The 26235-nt window shown below is 41.0% G+C and overlaps 1 protein-coding gene across 7 annotated transcripts in view; it reads right to left on the bottom strand.

The window, feature by feature from the left end:
* The window catches only part of NAV1 (neuron navigator 1), a 352671-nt gene that overhangs the window by 100730 nt on the left and 225706 nt on the right, over positions 1-26235 (bottom strand). For all 7 annotated transcript variants that reach the window (XM_023501863.2, XM_023501861.2, XM_023501860.2 and 4 more), the window contains 2 exons: positions 17192-17294; positions 12081-12446 (listed from right to left, as the gene is read on the bottom strand). In XM_023501863.2, the coding sequence (XP_023357631.1) occupies positions 12081-12446; positions 17192-17294 (469 nt within the window). The remainder of the gene's footprint in view (positions 1-12080; positions 12447-17191; positions 17295-26235) is intronic.

Below are 26235 nucleotides of genomic sequence, written 5' to 3'. Positions count from 1 at the left end.
GGAAACTAATCCCATCTGGGTCCTGAGGTCCAAAATCAATTCCAGAGCTAGGAGGAGGGGAGAAAGGAGGGAATAAAGGTGAAGGAAGAAGGAAAAAGGAGGAGAAGAGGGGAGCTAACTTGTCAGATCTGGAGAAGGGACTTTTGGAGAACAGTTACAAGAAGACTAGACTATTCAAACACACACACACACACACACACACACACACACACGAAACAAATTGTAGAAATAGTAAGTCCTGCGTGGCTCTCTTCAGCAGTGAGATGTTTCAGACCAGTTCCAATTGTTTAGTGACGGAGAGTGCCATCTGCACCCAGGGAGAGGACTGTAGGAACTGAGTTTGGTTCACAACATAGCATTTTCATTCTTTTTGTTGTTATTTGCTTGCATTTTATTTTACTTCTTTTTTTCTGCTTTGATTTGATTTTTCTTATGTGACAAGATATATTTTGAAAAATAAAAAGCTTTAATAAAGGGAAAAAAAAAGAAATGATAAGTCCTGGCAAATAACGGTTTAACTTTGTGTCCTTTCAAGTTTGAGCTTGCTCATTTCATTTAAAAGTGTTGTAGAAGAGGCGGCTAGATGGTTCAATGGCTAGAGCACCAGCCTTGGACTCAGGAGAATCTAAGTTCAAATGTGACTTAACACCTACTAGCTATGTGATCCTGGACAAGTCAATTAACCCTAATTGTCTTGCAAAAAGGGGAAAAAAGTGTTGAGGGCCTCAGCCCATGTCCCAGAGGACTACTATCCAGGGCAATTCACATTATCATGCTGCCTTTGTGAAGTTCCAGCCTTGTTACCACACGGAAGACTCTCATAACTGCCTGCAGGGAAGGATATGGCTTGTCCAATCTGCCATGTTACAAAAAGGGACATGAGAATAAACAGACGCCTTCTGGGATCAAAGAAGTGAGAGTTGGAAGGGATCTTAGTGATTATTTTGCTCAATCCCCCATTTTTACTATTTTTACAGATTAAATGTAACTAATACTTCCCCACTCCCTCCCATGATCCTGGGATGGGGAGGGAGGGAAATGAGGAATGGAAAAGCAGGTGACTGGGAGAGTTCCTTATTTCACTTGATTAGATAAAATCCCAACATCTGCTATTTTTAGAAAACGGACATTTCTTCCTTAAGTGGTAGAAATTCTTTGGGTTGTCACCTTGGATTGTCGACAGTTAACTCTCACTTATCTGTGTGAATAGAGAGCAGTCATGATATACTAGAGCAGACCATAGCTAAAATATTGGGCTCACATCAAGGTACCACATTTTCAAAATCACTTGACAAACCAAAATATACCAAGAAAGGAAGGACTAGGATGAACAAAGGTCCAGAATCCTTTTTCTATGAAGAATTATAGAAGGAGCTGAGGACATTAATCAGGGAGAAGAGAAAGCTAAGAGGCGTAGGGTGATGGAGAAATGGGCTGGACAGCTGCCTTCAGCTGTCCTGGGGAGAAAATGGTCAAGTATAAAACTTCACAAATTACTATGATGTTACCTCCACATAGAATTTTCCAATTTAGAAAGCATTTCATTTCCATGAAGTAGGTAAACTATGTTTGATTGTTCTAATTGAACAGATGAGAACATTCAGACTCTTGGAAATTAATAGACTTCAATTCATTCAACAAACATTAATTAAGCCTTACTTTGTTCAAGGCACTGAGATATGTACTGGGGTTACAGAGGCAAAAACCACACAGAGAGGCAGCTTGGTATAGAATTGCATTTGGATTCTGGGAAGTGCTAGGTTTAAATCCTGCCATGGACACTTATTGGCTGTGTGACCTTGGGCAAATAACTTAACTTTCTGGGCCTCAGTTCTTGGTTCCTAAAATGACATAGCTGAACTTGATGACCCATCTCTAAAGTTCCTTCTCAATATGAATCTCTGATGGAAACATAAGTTAATTTGAGGATGGAGAGAAAAAAGCTATCAAAAGTAGAAGGACAAGAGAGGTGTGCAGCAAAAGTTGAGTCTTGCTAGAAGCAAGGATGACTGGATTAGGTTGCCTTGGAAGGGAGGGAATTTCCTATTTTCTGAGACCTTCCCGTAGAGCTTTGATGACCGTTTGTTAGGGATATTACAGTCAGGATTCAGCTTTTTGTACTAGATGATAAATATGAAATTCTAAGAATGAGTAAATAAATAATAGGAAAGAACTATAAGAGGAGCCTCAGGAAGGCTCATATCTGGAAGAAACTGAACCATATGAAAAATGTTAAGGATAAAAAAAAAATGGATCAGTTCAGATTGAAAGAAAGAGGAACAAGGAAGAGATAAAGTTAAAAGTGCTCTGCGGTTGTTTTGCCTATAAGAAGTTACCTAAGTGGTATGTGAGTCAGTCAACAAGCATTTATTAAGCACCTACTATATGCTAGGCCCTATGCCAATCACTGTAGTGGATGGATCCCTGGACTTAGAGTAAGGAATCTAGTACTAGAATCCTATCTTAGATAGTAGCTGTGTGAGCCAAAGTCACTTAACTTCTCAGTTTCAATTTCTATAAAATGAGAAAGTGGGACTCTTTGGGCTCTAAGATGTCTTCCAGCTCTAAATATTTGCGATCAACACTGAAAAGTATAGAATAATCATGATTTAATAGGGAGTAGAAGTTCAAGATAGATGGCAAGTTCAAGATGGCATGAGAATGGAGTGCTACTTTAAATATCCTCTCATGTATAAGGTACCACTGATAATCTTTGAAAAACTGTTGGTAAATCAGAAAAGTGTTCAGGAATTGAAGAAATAAGAAATAGGAAAAAAGTACATTCTAGAAACTCGGTTTCCAGAACTCCTAAACATGTGAGTGTACAGTCAACTTCCAGCAAAATTCTAGACTCGATTACTATGTAGATGCTTGTGAACATTTAAAAAGAAAGTGGCAAATACTGAGAGCTATTGTGGGTACACTCGGAATAATATATGCCATTGTTGTTGTTCAGTAATGTGTGACTCTTCAAGATCTCAATTAGGGTTTTCTTGGCAGAGATACTAGGTGGTTTGCCATTTCCTTCTCCAGTTTATTTTACAGATGAGGAAACTGAGGCAAACAGGGTGAAGTGACTTGCTCAGGATTACACAGCTAGTTACTATCTCAGGCCAGATTTGAACTCAGGAAGAGCAGTCTTCCTGAGTCTAGGTCCAGCACTCTAACTACTGTATCACCTGGATGCCTAATACATGCCATAGTAATTTTGTTTTGTTTCCTTTTTAAAAAAAATAAGATTACTGTTGTCAAAAATAGTTACTTGTTTCTTGGAGCTCCATTGCATTAAAAAAAAAGGGGGATTTGATTTAATTTTTCTTGTGCAGCATGATAAATGTAGATATATGTTTAGAAGAATTGCACATGTTTAACCTATATTGGATTACTTGCTGTCTAGGGAAGGGGGGACGGAGAAAAATTTGGAACACAAGATTTTGTAAGGGTGAATGTTGAAAACTATCCTTGCATGTATTTTGAAAATAAATAATAATTATTATTTTAAAATTTAATATAAAATAGGACATAAAAATTTATAAATGTATTTTGAAAAATAAACGAATGGATGCATGTATATGCATATATATCCCATATATAATATATATTTCATATATATATATACATATATATGAAGGGGAAAAGAGGCATAGTCAACATTGTCCTACTGGTATAAGCAGCTGCTGTCTTTTAGAAAGTATTAAACTAGCTAAAGAATCATTTTTGATAGAAATTCCTCCTTTGAAGCTTCATGCTTCAGAACTTGATTCTCTTAGAATGAAGGGATTATAGATTTAGAGAAGAAAAGGACCTAAAAAGTAATTTAGACCATTTTTGGATGAGAAAATTGAGGCTCAGGGAGGAGAAATCACTTGCTTAAGGTCATATAGGCAATGACGGGGCTCAGTCTTGATGGCAGATCTCCAATCTAACTAATTTCCCTACTCTACGAGGCTGATTTGTTTTCTTGAAAAATTAATGTTCTCTCCCTGAATTTATGTTTAAGCTTTTGGATTATCCTTTATTGCTATATCTCATGCTGCTTGCCTTCCTTAGTGGAGCCTCCCCTTTCTCCTTTTTGGCCTCCATCTTTTATTGTTACTCAGCATCTTGCTTGGCTCTGATCTCTCCTGATCTGAAAAAGGCTACTCAAACCTATCTGCAACTATTTTGCTAGGGGCAGCTAGATGGCGCAGTGAATAGAGCACCACCCCTGAAATAAGGAGGGATCTGAGTTCAAATATGACCTCAGACACTTAACACTTCCCAGCAGTGTGACCCCAGGCAAGTCACTTAACCCAATTGCCTCAGCAAAAAAGAAAAAACAAAAAAACTATACTATTTTGCTTTTACCCCTTTTGCAGAATGATTTTTGGTTTCCCATTTCCCCTTATAATTAAATTGCTTTGGCTTCCCCTAGTTTGACCCTTCCATATTTGTACCACTTTCAACTCTTCCTGTTATTAATCACCAGACTAGGACGTAGCATTGTCTCAGCTTTAACCATCCCCTCTCCACCTGGCTCAGTTCACACAGAGACCTGGGCCTGGCTGATGCTTTAACACAGCATAAATAACTAGGCTGATAGATAGATTGGGGGAACTCAGTCAGAGTGTGTCTAGATTAAATTGCAGCAAGGTATTTGATAATGTTGTTCTTGTGAATAAGATGGAGAAACAGAAGCTGACTGAGAGAGGAATGAGATAGATGTGTAACCTATTACTGCATTTTCCCTATTCCTTCTCATTGTATCCCTTGCCCCTTACCCTGATTTCCCCTGCCCCTATATATTTTCACATATAACTCCCCATATCTAGAATAGATTTCCCTCTGCCCATCTCAACCCATCAAAATCCTTTTCCTTCAATGCCCAGCCCAAATGTGCCATGAATCCTTACTTGATTGATCCCAAACAGGAGTGGGGAAACTCAGAGAATGCTGTTAATATGTCGATGTTAAGCTGGGAAGACGTCTCTACAACTATGTTCCAGGGTTCTATTTTGGTTCCTATCTTCTTGTACATATGTCTATATCTATATCTATTTATGATATACATATTACACACACATATACATATATATATATACACATATATATTATCATTGACTTATATGAAACCATAGACAGCCTGCTTAGAAACTCTGAAGATGTCAAAGAGCTGGGTTGTACATCAAATATGTTAATAAAAAAGAGAGAGAGAATGAATGAGATAATCAAGTTTGCAACACAGATCTCAAGAAGCTAGAATTCACAAAATGAAATTTGGCTTTTAAAAAATTAACTGCATGAATATTATTGTTCTGTAAGAAATGACCAGCAGGATGAATACAGAGAGGATTGGAGAGACTTACATGAACTGATGCTAAGTGAAATGAGGAGGACCAGGAGATCATTATATACTTCAACAACAATACTATATGATGATCAATTCTGATCGATGTGGCCATCTCCAGCAATGAGATGAATCAAATCAGTTCCAATAGAGCAGTAATGAACGGAACCAGTTACATCCAGTGAAAGAACTCTGGGAGATGACTGTGAACCATTACATAGAATTCCCAATCCCTCTATTTTTGTCCGCCTGCATTTTTGATTTCCTTCACAGGCTAATTGTACAATATTTCAAAGTCCGATTCTTCTTGTACAGCAAAACAACTGTATGGACATGTATACATATATTGTATTTAACCTATATTTTAACATATTTAACACGTATGGTCAACCTGCCATCTGGGGGAGGGGGTGGGGGGAAGGAGGGGAAAACTTGGAATGGAAGGTTTTGCAACTGTCAATGCTGAAAAATTACCCATGCACATAACTTGTAAATTAAAAGCATTAATAAAAAAATAAAATAAAATAAATTTTAAAAAATTCAACTGCAGTGTTGGGAAGATATGACAACAAGAGTTCAAATGGAACAAAAAAAAGAGACAGGAATTTTCGTCTGATTACAAGTTCAACACAAACTAACATTTCTGACAGAAAACAAAAAGATCATATGATATCAGTTAATGTACCCCACCCTGGCCCACAATAGAGTTTGCCTTTCTTATGACTATTTGCCCTCCCTGATATTAAAAGGAATTTGCCTTTCCTGAGATCAGTCTAACAGCCTGGTAAGGGACTTAGAAGCACAAAAGAAGAATGAATGAATGAAAGAGTATTAAACACTTACTGTGTCCTAAGTGCTACATACATAGCTACATATATACACTAAGAATGTTTGCTATGCTATAATCATATGGTCAACCTGATGATATTTCCATTCTAGGCTATAGATATTTATTAAATGCCTTTTCTGTGAAGTTTAATAGGCTCTGGTTCAAACACTGGAGACCCTGCCTTCAAAGATCGCCCAGTCTTCTGGGTGGAGGACGAGATGATGATTTAAGTAACATTAACCAAAGCTGAAAAAAAATGAAAGTTCAAACAGAATGATGCCATAAATTTAAGGAAGGAAGCATTGCTTCTAGTGGCAAGGAGTGGGATTAAACAAGGAAAGTTTCAGGGTATACCTGTGCTGGGCATTGAAGCAAAAGGATTTTTAAAATAGTATTTTATTTTTCCAATTACATGCAAAGATAATTTTCAATCTTAATTTTGTAAAAACTTTGTGTTCTAAATTTTTCTCCCTTCTTTTCTGACCTCTTCTCTCTCGAAGACAGCAAGCACCTATTTAACCACAGGTTAAATATGTGCAAGAAGCAAAAAGGTTTTGATGGGTTGAAATGTGGAGAGGGAAGTTTGTTCAAAATATGGGGGATTGCGTGTGAAAGTGCACAGGGGCAGGGGAAGGTAGGATGAAATGCAAGAGAGGCAGTGTGGAGTAATAGGAAGAACACTGACTACATTCAGAAGATGTGGGTTCAAATCCCACCCCTTATATTCATCCAGTCTGACTCTGAACAAGGCAAATTAAAGCCCTTTTTGAGCCTTAATTTTCTCCTTTGTAAAATGAGAAGGGTGGATTAGATGGCCTCTGAGACCAGTTTTAAGTAGTTTAGTTTGTTTGGAGGATAGTATGTCTATTGGCAATAGAGGCTGGAAAGGTAGATTAGAGCCAGGCTGTAGAGAGCTCTGAGTTTGGAGTTTATATAGCAGGCAAGGGGAACCACCCTACTTCACTTCCCCAGGCAGAGGAGAGGTTTTTGAAGTGGAGTGTCTCAGAACTCACTTGATTTTTCACAGTTTATTTGGTTCATATCCACTGGCTTCATTCTCCTAGGGAAATGAGAACCCAAGGCTCAGTTCTGTTTCTCATTGAGAATAGGTTCTTTTTAGTGCCCAGAGAAGGAAGCAAGGTAACTGAGCTACTCCTATAGAGGTAGCCATGGAACTGATGTGGGTCAGAGTTTTTCTTATAGTAGGGGTTTTCTGAAAAGATGACAACTTTAAGCAAACATGACATATTCCCCACAAGATTCACTGGAAACACAGATGTGTCCTACTTTTCCAAAAGCAAAAAAAAAAAAAAAAAATCAAACTTTAAACAACTCATAAATTGAGGAACAATTATTCATATTTCTTTTTAAAAAATCCTTATGGTTACAAAGGGATCATCAATGTAAAATTTGGGTTTCCTGCACATAGATTATTTGGTTTGAGAAGCCAGGAATAGAAAAGTTCAAGCTAAAGACCAATCAGAACAATGACAAAATAGTCCCCAAATTGTGTAAACAATTGGGAAAATTGGAAGTAATTTACAAAATTGATTTTTGCTTCTCTCTCAACCTCCTTTCTTCCCTCAACCTATTGCTTGGAATACGTCTACTTTATAAAGGGAACTACAATAATTTATAGACAAAGGCAGAGAGACTTTTGCTATATTCCCAGAAGGACTGTAACACACTTATGGCTATTGCTCCATCTAATTTCTAATAGTTCAATCTTTGTACTTAGGTCCTTCAATTATTATGCTTGATTCCTGTACACAACGGTTTGCCTACACATGTGCATGGATTGTCCTTTCCATCGGATTGGAAGCTTCCTGAAGACAAAGATTGTCATTCCCATCAAATAGGGAGCTAGCCTTTCTTCCCCATTAGACTAGAAACTCTCCAAGGATATACATTTAGCCCTCCTCATCACACACAGAATATAGTGTGAGAAGTAACTGTGTTCCTCATCAGGAAGGCTGATGGGGCTTCTTATCCATCTCCCATTGGTCAGATACAGGGCTAGGGATAAGAGCTCAGTGCTTGTGCAGAGATGCCTCGTCTCCAGTCCAGGTCCTGGCCAGGCTGATCTGAGGATCTGAGGTCAGGCCAGTCCCCGAGTCAATAGGCAGTAAACAACCCTATACATGAGTCAGTTGTTTTTCTTCAAAGCTGCTTAATTGGCTGGACCTTCCCTGGTCCAGATCTCCAAATTTGTCCCAGAAGGCTTCGGAAGAGAGCAGGCGGCTTGGGTAGAAATAAGTCCAGGGAATGAAACTGTTATTTTGGGTGCTCCTGAACACTTCAGGAAGGAGAGTTACTTTTTCTGCTGGGAACCATTTAAGACCAAGTTTCCAGTTACAGCCTTAGATCAGATTAAGTTTGCAAAGCGTTCTCGTTCTCTCTGTCTGTCTGTCTGTCTGTCTCTCTTTTGTCTCTCTCTCTCTCTCTCTCTTTTGTCTCTCTCTCTCTCTCTCTTGTCTTTCTCTCTCTGTTTCTCTCTCTCTCTCCCCCCTCTTTCCTCTTCGCTCTCTCTCTCCGTCTCTGTCTGTCTCTCTGTCTCTCCTCCTTCTGTCCTTCCCTGCCCCTTCCCTCTCTCTCTGTCCCTTTCCCTTTCTCTAACTTTGTCCTTCCCTCCTTCTTCCTTCCCTACCTTCCTTCTCTCTCTATTTCTGTCTGTCTGTCTGTCATCTTATTTGAACCTCAAAACAACCCTGAAAGGTTGGTATTATTATTGACCCTATATTACAGAGAAGGAAGATAATAGGTTAAATGATTTGCTCAGTTGCCCAGCTAAGAAGAGTTGTCTACAGCAGGATTTGACCTCAGATTTTGCTGATTTCAACTGCTATATTCTATCCACTACATCACCCTTAATCTTAGCAAATCTAAGAGAAGGGGACAAGGTGGTAGTTTGGAGACTGGCCAGATAAAGGTTTTAGATCTATGGTAAAGCCTAATCTATTTTAAGATCTCCTGAGCTTGGAGAATAGGAGCACTTAGCTAGAACTCTGTGTCCTCTTCCTTCATTTCTGTCCCTCCCTTTTCTCCTCCCCAGACTGCCATCTGGATCTGAGTCATTTTTCCGTGGTTCAGTCCCAACAGATTTGGGATGGGGAAATGTATAATGATCAGGGATCACTGTGTGCCAAAGGGCAGGAGGTGGAGCTCTTGGTGTTGGAAGAAAAGGGATCAGGAGTTTAAAGGAATAGGGGCTGAAGATGAAAGCCCTGAGAAGGAAGGAATGAGAAGGAAGACTATGTAGACATTAAAGACTAAGGCAAAGGAACATGGGAGGAGACTGTTGGACAGCACTTTATCATCCTCCTTGTATTGCCTCCTGGTCACCAATCTGACCTTACTTTTACAGCTAAGTGGATCACTGGATAGATTTCTGAGCCTGGAATCAGGATAACCTGAGTTCAAATCTGTACTTTAACACCTATTTTCTGTGTGATCTTGGACAAGTCACTTACCCTCTGTTTATTTCAGCATTTTCATTTGCAAAATGGTGACAATGACAGCATCCAAACTTACAAAGTTGTTATAAGGATCAAATGAAGTAACATTCGTAAAGTGTTTAACATGGTTCCTGGCACATAATAAGTGCTTAATAAGTGCTTGTTTCTTTTTCTTCTTCCCCCACCTTGCCCTTGGATGTCATCCCAGGGTCAAATGGGGAATTTATTAAGTACCCTCTTAATGAGCTGGGCCCCAGACTGATATCTGGGGAGTCTCCAATCAGAGACTGCGTTTTTTTGGTTTAATTGTAAGTAGGAATAGGGTCCTGAACATTTCAGATGTTCAACCAATATGTGTTTGGTGAACAAAAATAGATGAATGAGTAAATATTGTGCTAATAAATAGTAAATTCTTACCTCATTTGTAAAGAGTGTGAAATTTAAAAAAATCTTATTCTGCTATTACTAGGAAAGAAATTGAAGTTGGCAGAAGTGACTATTCCTAACTGCCCATCGTGACAGAGCACAGAATTAATGACTTGAATTTTTTGAGCAAATCATCAGAAAACACTCCCGTTGAGAAGGGTATGTGTTTTCCTTCAGTTGGAAGTCAATCAATGTCTCTTTGATTCAATTGTTTCCTTCTTTTTCATTATTTCAATATGTTTAAAATGTGTTAGTCACTAAGACATTGGGATATGAGAACAGGAAAATTACTTCTAATGTTTTAAATAATAGGAAATAATGATGGGCTTATTACAAAGAATATTTACTTTGATTGCTCAAGGATTTGTGACTGATCTGAAGTAGGAAACTTCCTTCACCAGCTCTGATCACAAATGCTCCATAACTCCAGTCTACTAGTTATTTGAGAATTACTGTGGCCAAAAAATTAATTGATGAGTTTATTAAAATTATGATAGGCTGATCTTTGGGCAACAGGAATACAGCATATCACTGGTATGCTGAGCATCTTCTATAAGTATGGCAATGACCCTGGGCTCTTGAATAATTTGTTAAGAGAGTGTAAGGCTTAACAGGTCCCATCACAGGAAATATTTCAAGTATGGATCTGATGATTAAAAAAATTCTAAAATCTTTGGCACATAGATTTTAGAGGACATCTAGAATTCATTAAGTCTTCTTTCCTGTTTCAAAACAAGACTCAGATGAAATTGTCTCATTCAGAAAAGAAGCTCTCTTAGCTTTAAGATACTCAAGGATTAGGTATCCATTCTCACTGCTGCACAAGTGTTTGTAGAGGGGAAGGGAGAAGATAGTTGAATGACAGAGAAGACTTGAGAGTTCCTTGCATATCAAGGAGATCCAATAAGTCAATACTTAAAGAAATCAATTCAGAGTATACACTGGAAGGTCAAATACTAAAGCTGAAGTTTAAATACTTTGGCCATATAATGAGAAGACAACTCATTGGAAAAGACCCCGATATTGAGAAAGATTAAAGACAAAGGGAAAAGGGGACAGCAGAAGAGAAGATGGATAGTGTCATGGAAACAAGGAACATGAGCTGAGATAGACTTGAGGAGTTAGTGGAGGATAGGAGGGCCTGGTATCCTGTGGTCCATGGGTCAGAAAGATTGGACACAACTGAATGATTGACCAACAATTTCTTTTTTATCCAGTTTCCTTTTTGCTGCCATTTATAGATCTCTACATCATAATCCATTCACTTTAATCTGTTCAATAACTGGCTTCAGTCTTCTCCACTTCAATCCCTGTTTCCTTTCAATTACCTAGTATCCTAGATTTTCAATATGTCTAACTCCCATGACTTCTGTCAGGAATCCATCTCAAAAAACGTAGATTTTACATTTCCCCACCCTTAACTGAATTTGCCCTAAGTATTAAGAATGATTAGGAAAGAACAGGGAACAGTAAGGAGAAAAGATTTAGGAATCTCTGTAGAAGAAAGGAGAGATGAGGAGCCTTTTAAAAGTTGGGAAGGGAACAATACCAAGATAAAAGGTCTAGATAGAAACTGATCAGAGAATAAGCTATAACGGGGATAGAGAATGGAGCTGTTATTATAGCGATAAAAGGAACTTTACACCAATTCAGATTGGGACCTCATACAACTTAAAAAGGAATTCACCATCATTAACTGACTAGCCCCACAAAGTCTAGTTCCTGGCTTTCCTACCCCATAAAACCATACCAATCATACACAGGGAGAAGAACTGCATATATGAATAGCATCCACCTTCTCTCCTCCCCATGTTATTGATGCCTCTAATTTCTCCTTTCTTTCTAGCAAATACATAGCCCAGAACTTGATGGAGAAGTTCTACAGGGCTTAAAATAACCACAGCAAAGTGGAGGATCAAATCCTCCATTCTTATTAAAATATAAAGACCCTGAAAGGATTCTTAAGGATCCCAGTCTCTGGAAGGACAAGGATGGCGCCTTCTCTTCCCTTCTAAGTGATGCTCTTGAAAGGGCTATAGCTTACCCTGTTGTGATGTCGTCATCCTCTGTCATGGTCTTTCCCATGAGGTCACTGTCACTCATGTAGCCAGACTTGAGGTCAACCTCATCAGAATCCAAAGACTCCACCAGCTCAAGGCGAGAGATGTGGCTGAGTTTGCTGGGACTTCGCATGGGCATGGTGTGAGAATAATGGGCTCGCTCGCCATGCATGTACCAGGCTGGAGGGCCATCGGAGCGGCAGCTCCCGCCCACCGACGGGGCGTCCCCCGCCTGAAGCCGGGGGCTGGACTGTCCGTAGCGCCAGGAGAGTGGGGATGAGCGGTTGGAGAGGCTGGACACACTGCGGGGGTTAGCGTCATCGCTGTCATAGCAGGTCATCTCCAGGGAGCTATGGGGCAAGAACAAGGTGAGCTCTTAGGAATCAGAGAATTTCAGAGCTGGAAGATATTTTTTAATTGCTCCTTCTCCTCCTCCTCATAATAATAATAATATAGTCCTTACCATGTGCCAGGAACCTGCTAAGTGCTTTGCAATGATTATCTCATTGGATTTTCACAACAACCTTAAGAGATAGGTGCTAGAATTAGCCCCATTTCACAGATGAGTAAAGCCAGGCTCAGGATCACACAATATCTGAGACTAGAAATGAACTGACTCAAGACCCAGTGCTCTATCCATTGTGCTAACCTAGATTATAGATCCAAAGACAGAAGGGAACTTACTCAATTAGTTTCTTATTTTACAAATGAAGAGAAGTTAAGTGACAGGACTAAGGTCACCCAGGTATGTGGAATTTGAACCAGGTCTTCTGATTCCAATGCCATATTCCAATTCCTTTTTTTTTCCCAGAGGAAGAAACCAAGGAGGATAAGGGACTTATCACAAATCCACACAAGGATTTGATGAAGCACCTATAATGAGCCAGGAACTAGGCGGAGTGCCAAGGATACCAAGTCATAAACGAAATGGCCCCTGCCTTCAGAGAGCTTATAGTCTACTGAGGAAGGGAGATAACATACCCACATAAACAGAAACATAAACAAACAGGAGGTTGTTGTTTGTCCTTCATGCTGGGACCATAAAATTAGGGAAATGATTCCAGTATATTCAAGTGAGTTGAATTTTAGTGAGGGAAGCTGTGCAAGGTCCTCTGCCTCACTTTCCCCTCCAGAGCCACTTGGGTCCAACAGCCAGATCTATGACTGTAGATGGCCATGGAGACAGAGGGAAAGCTTGGGCTTTTTAGCTAAGTTCTTCAACCAATCTAATTCTGGGGAGAAGGTGCTGGCAGCTGGAGAAATCAGGAAAGGTAGTGTTTGAGCTGAGCTTTGAAAGAAACCAGGGATTCCAAATGCCACTAGGTGGCACCATAGTGCATAGAGTGTGTGGAGGGATGAGGAATTTATCTTCGTGTGTTCAAATCTGACCTCAAACACATCCTACCTGTGTGACCCTCGGCAAGTCACTTAATCCTATTTGCCTCAGTTTATTTATCTGTAAAATAATCTGGAGGAGGAAATGGCAAACCGCTCCAGTATATTTGCTAAGAAAACCCCCCAAAAAGGGATTCTAAGTGGCAGCCATAGGTAGGGAACCCATTTCAGACATGGGAGAATACCCCGTGTAAGAGCATAGAGATGGAGTGTCAGAGCATCTGGATTCAAATCCCACCTTAGACATTTGTGAGACCTTGGACATAGATCTGAAATGAATTAGACTAGATGGCCTCCAAGATCCCTTTCAACTTTAGCTCTATGATCCCATGACTCCATGTTTGTTGGTAATCTCTATCAGACAGCACAATGTGGGGTTCACAGGAGATACTCAGTTAAGAACTGTTCTACTGAATGACAGAGAGGTGATGTGGGTGGCAGTGTCTGAGTTTCTCTACTCAGTAGCCCACAGTTTTCCACCCACCTAATAAATGCCTTATCAAATAACCCTGGAACTGAGTCCAGAAAAGGTGGAACTGAGTTTCATACATATCACTTAGCATCAAAATAGGACTCTATGATCAGCAGAGATATTGGGAGCTTCTTGAGTTAGTCTATTCTTGTCCTAGCCCATGTCTGACAAGCTAATGCTGAACAAGCCCCTTCCCAAATTACTGTCCTTTCTTTTTTCCCCAGACACAATAAAGTCTGGGGAAATTACTGCAGGTGAGGGCTCCATGGCCCTAGGGAGAACCATCCTTTGACTCAGGAAGAGAGACTTTATTGCAGAAGTTACTGGCCTTTATTAGGTCATATCCCCCACCCCCAATTCCATGTTAGTCTCCAGTTCCTGCCTCAGAATACGGGGGTGGAGAGAAGGCTAAGCACAAGGGAGAATGAAAGGTTTCACTTCCCAACTGCCACTTTCCCTCAGCTCCAAATAATTCATTGCCCTTTCCCTTCCCCAACAAGAACCCCCTCTCCCAACCCATTCTCAGATGGAAACATCACTGTTGGTAGAAATAGTAGAAGTGGAACTGGACCTTAATGAGTGCAAAGGTTTCTGAAAAGGAATTGAATCTACATCAGACCTATAAGTCATCACCCTCCTGCCCCTCCGTGACCTAGCCTTGGAGCTCATCACTGTGGTCTGCTAGAAAGTGACCTTTACTGGCAGACAAGAAGATTTATAAGACCTCATGCAAACTGGATCAATTCACTTCCCTCCCCAAGTTGTCCTATAAGATACTTAAATCTACCTGCCAATATTTATGTTAGAACTGAAATGGGCTAGTTGGCTGGATATGCTTTGAAAAGCGAAAAAGGGCTAAAGAAATCTAGGGAATTTAAGTTGAATTAAAGTTCTATCAAAAACTTAAAAAAAAAAAAAATCTAGGGAAGACTAGGGACTGGACCAGAGATTCACTGGTATAGCAACTCCCTCTTAATGCAGGTAGTTGTCTTATCTTCAACTTAGAATCTTGAAAAGTTATTTACAGCATCAAGGAGTTAAGTGACAGGGTCACATAACCTATATGTGTCAAAGGTAGGTCTTGAATTCTTGACTCTGAAACTAACTCTTTCTCTCACCTTCTTGTCTTTCTGTCTTGATATGTGCTACATAAGAAGAATAAAAGCAAATATATTTGATTCAAAAGTTGGAATGGACCCCAACTTGGGGACATAAAGTTGAAAAACAGCCCTGGAGTGACCGGTTCCATTTCTTTAAAAGCCAGAGATCTGGAGCTCTCCTCCAGCTCTCCATGGGGGTCTTAAAGCTATTCTTCTGAAAATTGCCCAATTCCCGAAGACAATAAACAGCCACAGCCTTGGTCACAGCTGTCCCCCATCTGGCAAGTTAGAATCAGTCCAGCCAAGGAAATGGAAGCTGTTCTGCTCCTCTAGGGATGAGTCATTTTGGGTGTGACCCCATCAGCAACTAAGCTCTTTCTGGCTGCCCTGGGATGAAACTGGCTGGCGATCCAGGACTTGAGGGACTATCCCAGTTCTATCCCAATCTTGGTTGGGGTCTCTAGGAAACATAGGGAAAGTTGCTCTGAATTGGACCAATCTAATGAGTACTGGAATTGCTAATGTTCCGTCTAGTGATCTAGACCCCACTCTCCTCCTTAGTTTTCCAGGCTTGCTTGGTGCTCCTATGTCTACTAGGGGGAACAGGAAGAAAACCCCAGAGGGTCTGAATTCTGGTTGGGGGAGATCTGTAGGACCTTCTTATACACCCCCCCAGCAAGTATCTTTTCTCTTCAGATTTATTTCTCCATCATCTCCTTTCCTTAAAAAAAAAAAAAAGTCCCATTGAAGGTTTGACTTGGCAGAGGCACAGTTACTAACCCAGGAAGGAAGATTTTGAAAACATGCCCAAGTATCCATCTTGCAACTTCATTTTTTTCAATTAATAAAAAAATTATTTTCTCTTCTACTTCACCCTCCAATGAAAAAGAAGAAAAAATCAAGAAAAACAAAATCTTTGAACCAAATATACACAGTCAAGCAAAACAAAATTCCATATTGGGATCTCCAAAAATATATATCTCACTCTGCACCTTGTACCTATCACCTGTCAGGAGATGGTTAACATGCTTCATCATCTGACCTCAGAGACTCAACAGAAAACAGTGAAAGAAGACTCCCAGTCTTGAGGATAGGGTCTAAGCTTTCTGGTTGAGATTTGGAATTAGGACCCGTGCCTAGGTCTTAGGGCGAAGTGATGCAGGTTGTGGGATGGGGTAGTGTTAATTACTTAGGATGTATAGGTTTAGTACCTACGAACTTAGTGTTTGAAGGATTGTAAAATCTTCCTACCATGGGTGTGGGAGCATGGGCTTAGTGATGCAGTGCCTCAGGTTATGGGATGGAGTGGTGTTAATTTCTTAGGATATAGGTTTAGTACCTGAGTACTTAATGTTTGAAAGATTGTAAAATTGTCCTACCATGGTGTGGGAGCATAGGCTTAGAGAAATACTCTTCTTATCACTGCCACCTCCCCAGCTTTTCCAACTTTGCTTTCAGTTTTTGATCCCCAGGAGATGGGGAGGAACCCCACTTTGAATTCAACTGAGGGTGTGACTTGTCCCTCACTCAGCTTTCCCCCTCACAACCCACAATTTCCCAATCTTGGCCACCTTCTCTGCTCATCACCCCTAGAGCCCAGTCTCGTCCCCACTGCCCCCCACAGAGTTGACAGCATGAGCTCATCTGGGCAGCCAGCAGAGTCAGGGAAGGGAAACATTGAGTCAGGGCCGAGATTGTGGCCAGCAGGCTGCTGGGGGAGAGGTGCTGAAGAAAGAAGAGGTCTCTGGACTCAGCCAAGAACTTGGAGCTCCTCTGCAATTGAGGTGGGGGATGGAGTGGGCAGACACACACAAGCAGGAAATGATGCCAGTGTGAAGCTGTGTTAAGCACAGCAAGAAGACCTTCCCTGATGTCTGCTGGGAGCGCTGGTCCAAGAGCCAAACACAGGAGGATGGTAAAGGACATCTTGGCTAGAAGGGAAGAGCCTTAATGAGAGGGTTAAAGGGGAAAGGGTATCTGGCCAATTGGAAGGCAAGGAGAAATCTGGGACACCAATGGGTGGGCCCTATAGTTGTACCTGGGAGAGAGCTGGAGAAAACTTTGGAGGAGGAGGCAGAGATGGAAGACAGCAAGGGAACAAGGAAGATGCCCTCAACCCAAGGCTTACCTGTGAGTTACCTGGGAACCTCTCAGGCTAGACATAGTCTCCTCCAGGTTCTGTCGAAGGTCCAAGACATTTTGAACCGTTCTCTTTCTCTGGGACTCCGGGTCTGCAGAGGGTGAGAGGGAAGAGACAGGTTGAGTCTGGACATTGACTGCACACTTTGGTTATGGGGAATCACCCAACAGGACAAGGGCTAGGATAAGCAAGGCAGGACAAAGCACTGGGATATGCCAGATCACTGGGGAGAATCCACTGATGAAAATGAAAAAATGGAAATAGCGCTGCCTCCCCTCAGGCCTGGTGTGTATGTGTGTGTGTGTGTGTGTGTGTGTATGTGTGTGTTCGCGCAACAACCCTGGAAGATGGTCCACAAAAATGAGATCTTCTGAATCTCACCTCCCATCCCATCCTCCACCCCCTATGCTCAAAGTGAGAGCACCTGGTTGTTGTCCTCAGGGATAATTTTTCCTACAAACAAGGATTGTAGCCATTGAAATTAACCTCAACAACTATTCTTCCTTCCAGCCAGCTCTGAGTCTCAGGCACTCTGATGGGGACACATCTGGAGCCTCAGCTGCCCAGAAGGGAGAAGTGACCTCCCAATGGGAGACCTCAGAGAGAGATCAGATGGGGTTCTTCCATCTGCTAGTTAGGATTAAAAGAAGTTTCTCTGGCTAACCTGACAGCGCAATAGCAAAGCCAGGAGAACTCCACAGCCTTCACTTATCTTAGGGGTAATGGTAGTGATGGTTTAGAAGGGCCAGGAAGTTTGGGATTGTGTGTGTGGGTGCCTATGGAACAGGTGCTATGGGGTCAAGGGGTTAGGCTAAGGCCAACCCTTATTCTTTTGGGAAGTGCTCTTGATGACAAAGAAATTCAGATTTGGCTATTTTGGAATTCTCTGGCAAGAATAGCTCACCTGAGTTTATGTTATCTCTCTTTTTGTCTCTAGGTTAGATGACATCTATGACCTCTAACTAGACTCCAGAAGAAAGAGAACCTTTTGTATCAAACAAAGCAGATTCTTCCTCCCTTCAGTTTTATAGTGGACAGAAGCAAATGGCCCAAGAGAGTAGAGTAGGGTTTGACAAGTGGACAAACTCAAAAGGCTTTTTTTTTTTTTTTTTTTTTTTTTTTAACCTAAGGATCTCAAAGCACTTGATAGAAACAAATTTATGATGTCTCCTGGAATCCAGGAGGTAGAAGTTTTCATGAATGACTTCACAGAAGAGAATTCAGGAAGGCCCATATGCCAGGAAATCTCCCCCCTACATTCTCCCCTTATTTCTCCTTCCCTCCTCCCTCATGAATGAAGCTGCTCACTCGGCCCACCACAGACTCAGCTGGAGTGTTGGGTTATTTCAGCTGGAAAAGGGAAAACTTTGGAATCCTTTTGAGGGTCGGTTTTTCCCCCCCCCCCCCTTTGCCAAGACTGAAACCTGGGATCTGGCAAGAGGCTGCTTACACTGTCTCGCCAGCTGGAGGGAGGACTGGGTGGGGATGGGCAGAGAGCCAAGGCTTGGCAGCAACCGCTCCCTCTCCTGAGATCTCCAGGGCACCTTTCCTACAATTCAGCTCCACACCCAAACCTGCTCCGCCTTCCTTTCTACCACTTAGACTAGTAACTAATATTCTCTTCGCCTTATTTTATTCATCTGTAAAATGATGGGTTGAAATACATGACCTCTAAGTTACTTTTAGCATTAAGTCTTATTATCCTATATGGTTCTTCAGCAGCCAGCATTAGACATTCTATTCTTTAGATCACTCCGCTTGTAGGCCAGAAAAAACAATAATGAACCCCTTTGCCAATTTCCTGAGGTCCTGATGTTCTAGTACAATTGTTATCAGGGCATTCAGGAGCAAGGTACTTGCCAGTGAAACAATGAATCCTAGACTAGGGTCACCATGTCACAGAAATGTCTCTAAAGACTGGAGAGAGTTAGAAAGTGGGAGGTGTGTCTGGGAGGGGGACAAGTTTCTCAGGCCCTCCTGAGTAAGAGCCAGATCAGGAAGAGAAAGGTTTGTTTTTTTTTTTTTTTTGTTTTTTTTTTTTAAATAATACAGCAAACAAACCCTATTAGTACAGACTTTGGTTACATTATACCAGTGTTTCCAATCAATATTTCCCAAGTGGGAAGAAAAGGTTAGATTTGACAGGAAGAGGTCAGAGAGTTCAGAGATAGACCTGTGCAAATATCTCAGCCCCATTTCTGGTATTTATCAAAGCACCTGAAGTCATCCTCAGCCTTTTTTGGTGTCTCTCCCCCTCCCTCCCCCCACAATTTCCAACTGTCAGCCTGGAGCTTATAGGGCAGGATGGAAGAAGAAAGCCCTTTGATGTAAGAAAGGTAAACTGAGAAAGGAAAAGAAGCTTGAGCGGCTCAATATATAGACCTAGGCATCCTTCTTTAGTTGGAGAATGTAATGACCCACAACGAAAGCTATCTATTCCCAGATGATTCAGATTCAATGACAGGACCCAAGCATTCCACTTAGCATTTTTCTTGCTTGTAAGTTTAAGGAAGAAATGAGGATTTCAGTGACTCTTCCTCTCTTCTGTTGAAGGCAACATCCCTCTGAAGAATCCCAGATTGATAGTAGAGACTTCATGCCTGTTTTATTTGCCAAAAAATACCGTAAAGAAATAAAGGGGGGAAAATGAACTTTCATCCTTTAGCTAGACAAATTTAAGGAAGGCAACTTGGAACTATCCAGGCTTTAGTAAGACCCTATGCCTTGCACATATTAATTAAGAGCTTAAATTATTTTTTTTTTGATGAATTGAATTTGGACCTCAAAGAAGTCAAGCTTTCTGCCTTGGTTTGCTCATTGGTAAAATGAAAGGAAAAAGGCTAAATGACCTTATGTTTTTTCAGCGCTAAATCTGTGATCTTTAGCTCTTTGAGAAGTGTGGGATACAGAAAAAGAACTCTGGGAGATGACTAAAAACCATTACATTGAATTCCCAGTCCCTATATTTATGCACACCTGCATCTTTGATTTCCTTCACAAGCTAATTGTACAATAATTCAGAGTCTGATTCTTTTTGTACAGCAAAATAATGTTTTGGTCATGTATACTTATTGTGTATCTAAGTTATATTTTAATATATTTAACATCTACTGGTCATCCTGCCATTTAGGGGAGGGGGTGGGGGGGTAAGAGGTGAAAAATTGGAACAAGAGGTTTGGCAATTGTTAATGCTGTAAAGTTACCCATGTATATATCCTGTAAATTAAAGGCTATTAAATAAAAAAAAAAAACAAAAAACAAAAAACAAAAAAACAAAGCACATTCCCTGTAGCACAAAAAAAAAAAAAAAAAAAAAAAAAAAAAGAGAAGTGTGGGATAGAAACTGGCTTCAGAATCAGGAAAACCTGGAGATTGGATTTTTGTCATTAATGCGCCTTAGCTTTGTGAACCTGGGGCAAAAGTCACTTAACTTTAATTTTTCAGGTCTCCAGGCTATTCCCTAAAAGCATAAATTACTTAAAATCAAGGGAGGGAGGGAAGAAAAAGAAGATATTTTCCTAATAAGAGATCCCAACATTGATGAAATCACAGATTCTTTTGGAATCCGCCAGCTTTGCTTGGCCCCACCCACACCCCAAGCCCTCACCCAAACAAAACAAAACAAAAACTTTAGGGAGAAAGAAGGCTGTAGAACACTAATGAACTGTGTCCTTCTCAGATGTCCTGCATTGTTATCTCCAAAGAAAGAAAAGATAACATAAAGAAAGGCGGCTTCTCTATCTCCCTAAGCGTTTCCCACTTGTCTTCCCCTGTTTCCCATCCAGGTACTTAACTCCTTAACATGCTTCTGAGATGGTGCTCACCCTCCTCCCCCATCTAATTCTATCAGTATTAGGAACTGCTGCTTTCCAACTGTCCCACAGACATAGGTTCTGAGCAGAGGGACTCCAGGTGAGGGAAACTTTTCTCTCTAGTATCTGGTCTCTCCTTCCAGGATATGGGCTAGATGCGGGATGCTGAAATCGGGGACTTCTGCAGCCGCTATTTTTGGTGGGCTTCTCAGCAGCGACATCTGGTGGCCAGGTTGGATATAACATCTGGTCTTTCACCTGGCGAGAAGGTCGGATTTGGCGGATGAGGACTCTGGGAGAGGGGCTCTGCCCCTACCTGGAGGTAAATGATGGGATCGGTCATTGGGGGTGGGGAGGAATACTTAGTCCTGAGAATGCAACTTGCAAATAACACTTCATTCTGCCTCTTCGGACCTTTAAAAGCCTCCCCACCCTCTCTCAGGGGTATGGGAAGGAGGAAGGGAGGGTAGTTTGGAAAAGGGGGGCCTGTTCTTCTCTTTCATTCTGGGGGACCCCCCTCCATTTCAGGGTTTTGGATGCTCCTGACAAGAAGTCTGAGGATTGGAGTGGGGGCGTATACAAGTTCCCTCTGTCTAGTAAAGTTCCCTCAGAATACAGCACAAGCATGGGAGGCGAGGCTGGGTGCGGGAATGGACTAACAGGGGACATAAAGCTGTTTTCCTTTCTGGACAGCTCCAAAGGGCTTTGACTGAGGGCTATAAGAGGTCTTCCCTTAGCTCCCTCCATTTCCCCTAGCTGTTGCTGGAGGCTTTTCCCTGAACAGATGGAGCAACAGCTTTGGGGAGCTGGAGGGGTGGGTGTGCTAATTCAGGGTCTCTAAGGCATAAAAGGCTCCCCCAACCTAGCTGTCACCATGACAACTCGCCCTAGATGCATATAAACAACTGCATGTACCCAGCATGCAACAGGACATCTGCATTGTAGGGTGGTGATTCCTTTTATGTATAGATGAGTCTTACAACAGCCCAGGTAAAGTCTTCTGTTTGACCCATATATATATATATATATATATATATATATACACACACACACACACACACATGCCTTTTCTCTCAACATACAAATACACATATGTGCATATAATATGCCAGAATAAATATGAATAATATAATATGAAATTATAATGTAAATAAAATAATACAAAATATAAAATGAATAAATAAATAAAATACACCAGAAAATACAAAGATGATTGCAATTATAAATACTGCTAGACTTGGGAATTTACTGGTAAATGTTAAAACACAAGTAGGCACATGCACAAACACCATCTGCCTATGTAAGCCATTCTCACAAAGGTGCTTACACAAAAGGAAAAGTGCTTGAGTGTACATGCTACCCATTTATCATTTTAAAATTTATTTTATTTTTTAAAAATTTTCTCCCCTTCCCCCCTCCCTGGTCACTTTTGAGGAAGGGAGAGTAAAGATGGTGATACCAAAGGAAGCAGAATGATTTAGACTGCTAAATATGGCAGAAGAGAAGGCTGTAGGGAATTTTATAATACTTAGATTTTATAAGCAATTAGCAGAAGCTGGATCTGAGCTCACAGAATCATAGAATTTGAGAGTCAAAAAACAACCTTCAAGCCATTGAGTTGAACTCAAATCTGGAAAAAAAAAAATTCCTGCTATGATATACCCAATAAGCCTCTGTGTGAAGACCTCCAAAAAGGGGGGACCTTCACCTCCTGAGGCAGCCCATTCCACTCTGGGACAGATGTAAGGGCTAGGGAGCTTTTCCTGACATCACATCTAGCTTCTTTGTAAGGTTCAGGCATTGTTCCTTCTTTGGCTTCTGGGACCAAATAGAACTAATCGGATCTCTCTTGCACATGATAACTTCATCTCTCATCCCCACCTTGAGTCATCTTTCCTTTAACTAACATTACTGAGCCCAATAGAGATTCCTACTGGAGTTGTTTGAATGTTGCCTTCTTTCCCCACATCTCTCTTCTGCCATACTTTCTCCACCCTCAAACTCAAGAGCAGACTATATTGATCCATGATTTCAGTATAAATCTAGTTTAGTTTTTGTTTTGGAGCTCCCTAAACTTCTTAGCCTCCACCCAGAAAATTGCTAGGATAGGACATGGTTTTGAGGCTGTAGCTTTTAGATATTTGAAGTTTAGAGATACAGAGGAGAGAGTCAGTTCTAGAATGGGATCGCTGGGATTTATTACCTCTTTGTCTCTCATATATCTCCTGCTTGTGAAGGAAGCATTGGGATTGGAGGAGGGGGTGCAGTGAAAATCTTCTTGGGGAAACCTTCCCCAGCACAAGCTACTAATGCTTGGGCTGGGTCTAGGGCACTATTGGCTGGAGGGAAGAGGGATGGATGCCACCCGAAAACTCTCCCTCTGGGTTTTCCACACCTCTGGCCTGGGTCATAAAAACTTGATCTCCTAACTCTCCAACAAAGCCGCTTCCCGGAGTTCCTCCCAGCCTTGGGAAACTTTGGGCCTCAGGGCACTGAGGATAATCTCTCTAAAATCTAGTTAAGTATGGAATGGAGAACAACTAGTAAAAATTGTATCACCGAATGACAGATTTATGGTGATGCTGGAAGAAGGTGATAAGCAAGGAAATCCATCACTCAACAGTTCAACTTCCCCAAATAATAATTAGCCAGCAATTAAGTAAATTACAATAACTGCCTGTTGAAATTTAATCACCCCCATCACGCATATTTTAGAATTCTCAGAAGTTTAGCCCTTGGCCAAAGGCAGAATAATTTATATACAAATTCTAGGATAGCCTTAGATGTGGGGGAGGAGGGAGTAGTAAGAGGAGAAGTAGCAGCAATAGGGACTTAAGTTAGACATTAGGCAGGAAGAGAAGCAGGGCATTATAGAGGAATTTAATTTTGTTTGTCCTATGTACTTAAGAGTATCAGCGACATCAGACTTGACTTGAAATGAATTGGATTTAAGTGAGACAGAGCTGTGCAACATCACCAGCCTCATTCTCTCCTTTAGATCTTTCAGGTCCAGTGGCAAGACATTGTCAGGATTACTGGAGGTGGTCCCAGATTCTGGGAGAGAACTTGGACTTTTTAAGCTAAGGTCTTTCTCAGGTCCCAATCTGTCTGAGGCAACACCCAGTCAGTATTTAAAGACTAGGTAAGAATTAAGAAGAAAGATGGCCTTGTTTCTTTCACAAAAGAATCAATCTGGGAGGGGAAGTCAAAGTTTTAATAGAAATTAGTCATTCTCCTTGTTTTTTAATCTTAGATGAAGAAACCTTGGGCCACAGCTCAAATCCTACCTTCTACAAGAGGCCTTTCCTGGTCCCACCCATTGCTTGTGCCTTCCCTCTGAAGGGATCTGAGCTTTACACTTATCATACCAGCTATGTTATTTCCAGCATTAGAATGTGACTTCCTTGAAGGCAGGAACAGAAATTTGCTTTTCTTTGTATCTCCAATGCTTAGTACATTGTGCAACATGTGTAAATGTTATGTAATAACATTTAATAAATAGGAAAACACTTAATAGTTCTTTGTTGACTGACAAGAGTGACTAAGCCAGAATGAGAGTTTGAGCCTTTAATCTTCCAGGACATTTCAAATGCAGGAATATGGACCTAGAGCTGGAAAGGATCTAGTTCCCTTATTTTAAAGAAGAATTTTGGGCTCAGAGAGATTAGAGATTATACAGAAAAATGACAGAATTGAGATCAGAACTCAGATCCTCTGACTAAAAATTCAGCACTTTCCCCACAGCACATGTGACTCAAGAAAGCAACTGCCTCCCCCTCTCCATGTTAAGCTATCAGAACACAAAAGTCTAAGGAGAATGTTCTTGGTGCAGACCTGCTGGGAATCAGGGCTCGAAGCAGGAAGGATGAAAAGTCACACAGAGAGCAAGCAAACAGACAGAATCTAGAGTACCACCTTTCTATTTGTCTAATCAATGTTAAGGTTGGGGAGTGAGGGGGACAAGAGGCAGATCTTTCTTGGGTTCTCAAACCTGGCAGATTGTGAAACTCAGTAAATATTGGACAGATTCCATTCTAATAAATACCACCTCAGAAGGCAATCAATCAAGCAAGCAAGGAAATAGACAATTAATAAGAACTTGTGGCGTTTCTAAGATAGAAGCCATAGTCCTCATTGGTGGAGATTTAAAGACCAAAGAATGAAACAATCCCTGCCCCCCCCAGAAGCTTACATTCCTTTGGGGGAGGAATGGGGACAACATGTATCCCCGTAAAGGACATATGAGATGGATACAGGATGATTTTGTGGGGGGAGGTCCTAGCAGCTGGGGGTAGTGATCAGAAAAGCTCTTGTGCAGAAGTGAACTTTTGGACTGATTTCTGAGGAAAGGAGAGGTTCTCAGAGATAGATGTAAGAAGGGAGCACATTCCAAGCACAGGGCAGCCTTTTAAAAAGCCTATGGATGGGAGATGGAATACTCTGTATGGGGAATGACAGGAAGTCCAGTTTGGCTTAACCTGAGAGTGTGTGAAGAGGAGTTATGGATAATTAGACAGGGAAGGTAGGCTAGAGCCAGGTTGTAAAGGGTTTTAAATACCAAACAGAGGACAGATTTCTGACCCTAAGCCAATGACCTATTATTCATGTCAAGCACTATTCAAAAATAACAACATTCCATTACACTCTCATAAAAAAAAAAATCAGACCACCAAACTGTCACTAGGGCTTTGTTTTAAGGATATTTGAGTTATATTTGCCAAACATGATGCTGATGATGATTCAATTAAAAAAGTGTATTTCTTTTTCAGATCCCTTTTTGAATCTTTGCTCTAATCTAGAAGATGAAATCCTGAAATAAGCCCATTTGTCTTCTAGACTGTTTATTTGATCTTTAAACAATCCAGAGAAGCATGACAAGCAGACTTCTGATTCCACCCAGACACTTAGTAGCTGTGTGACCCTGGGTGAATCATTTAGCTTCTATCTGCCGTAATTTCCTCAGCTGTAAAATAAAAATAACAATAGCATCTACCTCTCAGGGTTCTTGTGAAGATCAAATGAGATAATATTTGTAAAATGCTCAACACAATACCTGGCTCATGGAAGGTGCATACTAAATCCATCCCTTCCTCTTTCCCTCCTTTCTTCCTTTTGCCCCTTCCTTCCTTCCTTCCTTCCTTCCTTCCTTCCTTCCTTCCTTCCTCCTCCCTTTCTTCTTTTTTTCCCCAGGTATATTTCAGTCCACTCTTTAGCTATTTT

This window comes from Sarcophilus harrisii, chromosome 4 (assembly GCF_902635505.1).
Source record: "Sarcophilus harrisii chromosome 4, mSarHar1.11, whole genome shotgun sequence".
NCBI classification, from domain to species: domain Eukaryota; kingdom Metazoa; phylum Chordata; class Mammalia; order Dasyuromorphia; family Dasyuridae; genus Sarcophilus; species Sarcophilus harrisii.
This window is presented reverse-complemented; position numbering and strand designations above follow the sequence as displayed.